This window comes from Palaemon carinicauda, chromosome 11 (assembly GCF_036898095.1).
Source record: "Palaemon carinicauda isolate YSFRI2023 chromosome 11, ASM3689809v2, whole genome shotgun sequence".
NCBI classification, from domain to species: domain Eukaryota; kingdom Metazoa; phylum Arthropoda; class Malacostraca; order Decapoda; family Palaemonidae; genus Palaemon; species Palaemon carinicauda.
This window is the reverse complement of record NC_090735.1, coordinates 123,338,015-123,345,984: the sequence shown is the minus strand read 5'-3', so window position 1 is coordinate 123,345,984 and position 7,970 is coordinate 123,338,015. Positions and strand designations below refer to the sequence as shown.

At 35.3% G+C, this 7,970-nt stretch overlaps 1 protein-coding gene across 1 annotated transcript in view; it reads right to left on the bottom strand.

The window, feature by feature from the left end:
• LOC137649463 (uncharacterized) overlaps positions 1-7,319 on the bottom strand; it is an 8,532-nt gene extending 1,213 nt beyond the window's left edge. The window contains exons 1-3 of the mRNA XM_068382447.1: positions 7,200-7,319; positions 5,776-5,916; positions 4,647-4,793 (exon numbers count right to left, since the gene is read on the bottom strand). Coding sequence (XP_068238548.1) covers positions 4,647-4,793; positions 5,776-5,916; positions 7,200-7,302 — 391 coding nt within the window. The 5' untranslated portion in view covers positions 7,303-7,319. The remainder of the gene's footprint in view (positions 1-4,646; positions 4,794-5,775; positions 5,917-7,199) is intronic.
• Between the last annotated feature and the right edge of the window lie 651 nt (positions 7,320-7,970).

Sequence of the window (7,970 nt, the reverse complement as noted above, 5' to 3'; positions counted from 1 at the left end):
GGATCCGATGTAGTACTGTCTGGCCAGTGAAAAGATGCCGTAACTCTCAACTGGAAAGTGGCCACTGAACAATATAATACACTTAGACCCCAAATGAAAAATAAATGAATAGAATTATTTACCTCTGTTTGGTAAGCTACCATACACAAGAGGAACAGGAAGGAGACGATCATTTTGGTCATCTTAGCCACTTCAAAGTTGATGCCGAAGTTCCCTTCTGGATGAGAAGCTGCAGAGAGAATCTATCTACTGGAGAAGAAGAGAGAAAGACACCTTTTCTGTCCCCTTTGCTCTGATAGACACACCTGACATAGATCAGATTTCCGATTTTTTATACAGGTCTTTTACAACCCGGCCTCATTGCCTTGCACGCATGCGTCGATTCGTGACGCCCTGTGATTGGTGGATTCCAAAAGCAAGGGGGCGTGGTCAAGCAGGAATTTTTAGTCATGACGTTGATTAACTCGTTTAGTGAATGTACATTAATTAATAAATGTATAATTAGGTCTTGTGTTGGGTATTTATCTTCTTTGGATAAGTTAATGTGAGGTTTTAGCTGTTATTTTGGGCGTAATATACCGGACTGTATAATTATATATATATGTATATATATGTATATATTTGTATATATGTATATATATGTATATATGTATATGTGTATATATATGTATATATTTGTATATATTTATTTATATGTATATATTTGTATATATGTATATATATGTATGTATTTTCATATATGTATATATACATATAATTATACTGTATATATATGGATGTATATATATATATATATATATATATATATATATATATATATATATATATATATACATACATACATATGTATACATATAAATATACTGTGTATAAATATAAATATATATATATATATGTATATATATACAGTATATATATATGTATATAAATATACATATAATTATATTCTATATATATATATATACATACATATATATATATATATATATATATATATATATATATATATATATATATATCTGTTTGTGCGAATATCTGTATGTATACAGTATGAGTGTATAATTATTTTCATCATGAATATAGATCCATTTGCGTCTCTTATTTTTTCAAATGGTAATTTGGATAGGTTTCATAGAAGGGACAAGAATACATTTTGGTTATTAAAACGTTGCCCTTTAATTATTTTTTTTTCCTCTTTTCATATTCCTTTGTTAAGATCATCACTATTTTACTTCTCTTTGTATATATTCAGGATATTGTAATTATACTTTTGTTATTTATTATTTATAGTTTATTCTTTTTCATTCATTCATTTTCCGTTATTTTTATTACATTATTTTAATTTTTTTTTTTAGATATTTAATTTTAATTTTTCATTACTTCTTATGTTGTTTATTTATTTTCTTATTTGCTTTCTTCACTGGGCTATATTTCCCTGTTGGAGACCTTGGGCTTATAGCATCTTGCTTTTCCAACTAGGGTTGTAGCTTGGCTAGCAATAATAATAATAATAATAATAATAATAATGATAATGATAATGATAATAATAATAAAAGCATCTTGCTTTTCTAACTAGGGTTGTAGCTTGGCTAGCAATAATAATAATAATAATAATAATAATAATAATAATAATAATAATGGTGTGTTTCTCCCATTAATACCATCAGAGGTGAAACATGCTTTTCTAGTTTGGGTTGAAGATGTGCTCGTAATAATTACTAGAGGGGCACTCGGTAGAGCGCAGACCTCCGCCGCGGCAGCTTATTTCTCGGCCTTTTGTTCGACCCTGACCTTTGACCTTAACATGTATTAATTGGCGTGGATTTTAATACACCCAAATATGAACCAAGTTTGATGTCTCTGTGACAACGATGTCCAAACTTACGGCTGATTACGTGAATTGGACATTTTGCTTGACCATAACCTTGACCTTTGACCTTAACATGTATTAATTGGCATGGATTTTCATACACCCTAATATGAACCAAGTTTGATGTTTCTGTGACAATGATGTCCATTGGACATTTTGCTTGACCCTGACCTTGACCTTTGACCTTAGCATGTATTAATTGGCGTGGATTTTCATACACCCAAATATAAACCAAGTTTGATGTCTCTGTGACAACGATGGGTGATTATGTGAATTGAGGATTATGTGAATTGAGGATTTTGCTTGACCATAACCTTGACCTTTGACCTTAACATGTATTAATTGGTGTGGATTTTCATACACCCCAATATGAACCAAGTTTGATGTTTCTGTGACAATAATGTCCAAACTTTTGCTTGACCTTTGACCTGCACCTTCCAAAATTGATTTATTCCCAACTTATTCCATAACCAAGTTTCATTACTCTACGAATGGAATTGTGGTCAGGAACCTGTTCACAAACAAACTAACACACAGAGGGTAAAACATAACCTCCTTCCAACTTCGTTGGGGGGAGGTAATAACAGCTTCCTTTAAGACATCGAAGGATTTTCTGGGTTGATTATTTAATAGGATGCTATCCTTCATCAGTCGGGTTGTGGTGGCCGATGTGGTAACGTCCCTGACTGGTGAACGCCAGACTTGGGTTCGAGTCCCGCTCAAACTCGTTAGTTTCTTTGGACGCTGCAACCTAACAATCCTTGTGAGCTAAGGATCTCGGTTTGGGGGAGCCTATAGGTCTACCTGCTGAGTCATCAGCAGCCATTACCTGGTATTCCCTGGTCCCAGCTTGGATGTATAGAGGGCTTGGACGCTGATCATATATATGGTCAGTCTCTAGGGCATTGTCCTGCTTGATAGGGCAATGTCACTGTCCCTTGCTTCTGCCATTCATAATCAACCTTTAAACCTTTAAACATTTAAACAAAAGATGTTGATTTCATAAGGTTAGAAAAAATGATATAAGAATGGAAATTTAATATATTTAAAGTGATTTACAAATAATTTATGTGAAAGGATTAACATTAATGATAAGTTTTGGAACTGGCCATTGAACATTCATCATCTCCTCCTACGCATATTAACGCATAGGTCCTCCATCGAAGACCGAATTTTGGTTTAAGAAAAAAAAGCAACACATCAACATTTCTTGTATGTTTTTAATGTGATTTACAAATAATTTATGTGAAAGGATTAACATTAATAAGTTTTAGAACTGGACATTGAACATTCATCATCTTTTCCTACGCATATTAACGCATAGGACCTCCATCGAAGACTGAACGTTGTCTTAAGAAAAAAGCAACACATCAACATTTCTTGGCTGCAACTTGGATCAGAATTCCTTCATCAAATAATCCAGAAGAGGAAGATATTATCACTTCGTCTCACATTTCTATAAAGAAAAAAATAATATTATTTGTTGGTCACGAGATGAATGGAAATCCAGTTGTCTATATTTCCCTAAAATTCTCTTTAAGTTAATCATTTTTACTATAAAAACCATAGAAAAATTCTCTTTAAGTTATTCATTTTTACCATAAGAACCAATAACTTATGTAATTAGGTTTAATTTACAATGAATGATGAAGCTAGAAGGACACTTAGTAGAGCGTAGACCTCCGCTGCGGCAGCTTATTTCTCGACTTTGACCTTGACCTTGGACATTTTGCTTGACCGTGACCTTGACCTTTAAAAATGTTTTTACTATAAAAACCAATACTTATGTAATTAGGTTTAATTTACAATGAATGATGAAGCTAGAGGGGCAAGTAATAGAGCGCAGACCTCCGCCGCGGCAGCTTATTTCTCGACTTTGACCTTGACCTTGGACATTTTGCTTGACCGTGACCTTGACCTTTAAAATTTAATCATTTCCAGCTTTTTTACATAACAGTTAAATCCTGCAAGTTTCTTTACTCTACGATTAAAATTGTGGCCAGGAAGTTGTTCACAAACCAACACACACACACACAAACAAACACACAGACAGGGGGTAAAACATAACCTCCTTCCAAATTTTGTTGGCGGAGGTAAAAAGAGCAAGAAGAAGGTTATGGTAACTCGCCCAAGCCCCCCTCTCCACCCAAGATAGGACCAAGGAGGGCCAGGCAATGGCTGCTAATGACTCAGCAGGTGGGTCTAAATGCTCCCCTCAAAGCACTCCCTCATTAGCTCACAAGGATGGTGAGGTTACAGACACTACTTAAAAGGATTGAGTTTAATTAAGTGTTACTCGAATACCCGCCCAGTAGAACGCCTGAGAGGGATGTTACCAACAGGCCACCACAAACCATTATTCAAACTATTTGATGTTCCAGGTTAGTATGCTATCTACCGTCGAATTTCTACTATAGTATCGTATCTACCATAAAGTATGTTTATCTACCGTCAATGTTAATCCTCCTGTTTGATGAGGATTATCAAACAGATTACTTACCTCCAGTATGTTATCCTCACTGGACTTTAATGATAGTTTAATAGTATTTATTGGCAGGACAACATGGGTGCATAATTATAAGCAGTTTGTAGGTTAGGTTAGGTTAGGTTAGGTTAGGTTATCAAGTCGGTAGTGATCCTCCTTATTAGAGGCGGATCAGCAAGTAGACCGTATCCTTAGGGACTGGTGGTAGGTATCATGCTATAGTCAGAAAGGGGTGGTAGATAGCAAAATCGGCGGTAGATATCATACTATAATAGCACCCATTGTTCTTACCTGGATCTGGAATACAGCAAAAGCACTCAGGGCCTCCACAACCAGAGGGAATCTCCGAGCCGTGACAGACATGTTGTCTTGAAGGATTCTTCCTCCTTCTGAAGCAATAACCTCCCTGGTCTTCACACTCGGCACTGCGCGCGCATTCTGGCGAAGTGTACAAAGAATCTGTTAGTGTGAAAAACTCATATTATTTTACGCCATGAGCATCATCTCCTACGCCTATTGACGCAAAGGGCCTCGGTTAGATTTCGACAGTCGTCTCTATATTGAGCTTTTTAAATCAATACCATTCATCAGCTCCTACTTCACGTTTCATAGTCCTCAGCCATGTAGGTCTGGGTCTTCCAAAGCTTATGTATATTTTTCCCTTATTTAAAGCATATTATATATATATATATATATATATATATATATATATATATAAATATATATATATCTTCAAGCACAGACACATATCATCATCATCTCCTCCTACGCCTATTGACGCAAAGGGCCTCGGTTAGATTTCGACAGGCGTCCTTATCTTGAGCTTTTTAAATCAATACTTCTCCTTTCATCATCTCCTACTTCAAGCTTCATAGTCCTCAGCCATGTAGGCCTGGGTCTTCCAACTCTTCTAGTGCCTTGTGGAGCCCAGTTGAAAGCTAGGTGAACTAATCTATCTTGGGGAGTGCGAAGACCATGCCCAAACCATCTCCATCTACCCCTCACCATGATCTCATCCACACATGGCACTCGAGTAATCTCTCTTATAGTTTCATTTCTAATGCTGGCCCAACGTCAGTATTTTAGAATTAAATAGCAATGTAATGTTTTTTTAAAATATCTAATTTTAATTTTTCATTACTTCTTATATTGTTTATTTATTTTCTTGTTTTCTTTCCTCACTGGGCTATTTTTCCCTGTTGCAGCCCTTTGGCTTATAGCATATTTTCTGACCAGTAACAACATTAAAACTAATATTTCCTATATAAACTATAAAAACTTTAACAAAACCAGAAGAGAAATTAGATAGAACAGTGTGCCTGAGTGTACCCTCAAGCAAGAGATCTCTAACCAAAGCCAGTGGAAGACCATGGCACAGAGGCTATGGCACTACCCAAGCCTAGAGAACAATGGCACTTACTCTTCTCCCTGCAACAAGCACAGGCGTTTCCCACGCAGAGGGAGGAATCCACTTCGTAATTGCAGTCGGTCCAATATGCTTTTTCCAAGCAGGTCCCGTTCGTGTTTGTGCATGCTGGTTTGTTTATGCATAAGTTAGTATCTGTGGAAAAGAAAACGGTTTGTTTATGCATAGGTTAGTATCTGTGGAAAAGAAAACGGTTTGTTTATGCATAGGTTAGTATCTGTGGAAAAGAAAACGGTTTGTTTATGCATAGGTTAGTATCTGTGGAAAAGAAAACGGTTTGTTTATGCATAGGTTAGTATCTGTGGAAAAGAAAACGGTTTGTTTATGCATAAGTTAGTATCTGTGGAAAAGAAAACGGTTTGTTTATGCATAAGTTAGTATCTGTGGAAAAGAAAACGGTTTGTTTATGCATAGGTTAGTATCTGTGGAAAAGAAAACGGTTTGTTTATGCATAGGTTAGTATCTGTGGAAAAGAAAACGGTTTGTTTATGCATAGGTTAGTATCTGTGGAAAAGAAAACGGTTTGTTTATGCATAGGTTAGTATCTGTGGAAAAGAAAACGGTGTGTTTATGCATAGGTTAGTATCTGTGGAAAAGAAAACGGTTTGTTTATGCATAGGTTAGTATCTGTGGAAAAGAAAACGGTGTGTTTATGCATAGGTTAGTATCTGTGGAAAAGAAAACGGTGTGTTTATGCATAGGTTAGTATCTGTGGAAAAGAAAACGGTTTGTTTATGCATAGGTTAGTATCTGTGGAAAAGAAAACGGTTTGTTTATGCATAGGTTAGTATCTGTGGAAAAGAAAACGGTTTGTTTATGCATAGGTTAGTATCTGTGGAAAAGAAAACGTTTTGTTTACGCATAGGTTAGTATCTGTGGAAAAGAAAACGGTTTGTTTATGCATAGGTTAGTATCTGTGGAAAAGAAAACGGTTTGTTTATGCATAAGTTAGTATCTGTGGAAAAGAAAACGGAGTCAGTATAGTGTATGTGTGCACGTATGTTTATGAGTATTTGTGTGTGTATGTATGTATGTCTGCAGTATATATATATATATATATATACACACACACACTTTTACCCCTTTTATAGCCTTTCAACATTTTGGATATATATATGTATATATATATATATATATATATACACACACACACATATATATATATATATATATACCGTTTTTAGCTCTTTTTATAATCTTTTACCCCTTCCATAGCCTTTTTATTGGTATATCTTTTCCTCACTGGGCTATTTTCCCTGTTGGAACCCTTTTGCTTATAGCATCCAGCTTTACCAACTAGCGTTGTAGCTTAAGATTAATAATAATAATAATAATAATAATAATAATAATAATAAAAATTAAACTTCAATTTCCAATAAGAACGTTTAGTTAAAAAACTGGAAACTGGAAGTATGTACCTGGAACGCAGCAGAAACAGTCAGTGCCGAGACACCCGTCACTCATCTGGATTCCTGGACATTTGTGTCGCTGGCTTTTGGATAAGCAGTAGCCTCCGGCCATCTGGCACTCTGGCTGACGCAGACCTGTGTGGTGATAAGTCAGTTGAATTAAAGAAAGATAAGGATAAGTCATTTAATCATTATTGAATATTGAAATTGTCATCATCATCATCATCTTCATCTCCTCCTACGCCCATTGACGCAAAGGACCTCGGTTAGATTTCCCCTGTCTTCTATCTTGAGCTTTTAATTCAATACTTCTCCATTCATCATCTCAGTAATAATAATAATAATAATAATAATAATAATAATAATAATGATGATTATCATCATCATCATCATCATCATCTTCTCCTACGCCTATTGACGCAAAGGGCCTCGGTTAGATTTCGCCAGTCTTCTATCTTGAGCTTTTTATTCAATACTTCTCCATTCATCATCTCAGTAATAATAATAATAATAATAATAATGATAATAATAATAATTATCATCATCATCATCATCATCATCATCATCTCCTCCTACGCCTATTAACGCAAAGGGCCTCGGTTAGATTTCACCAGTCTTCTATCTTGAGCTTTTAAATCAATACTTCTCCATTCATCATCTCTTACTTCGTGCTTCGTAGTCCTCAGCCGTGTAGGTCTGGGGCTTCCAACTCTTCTAGATTTGATAACAAAGCCTTTAGAAGAATATTGGGAGTTAAATGGCAGGACAGGGTTAGGAATG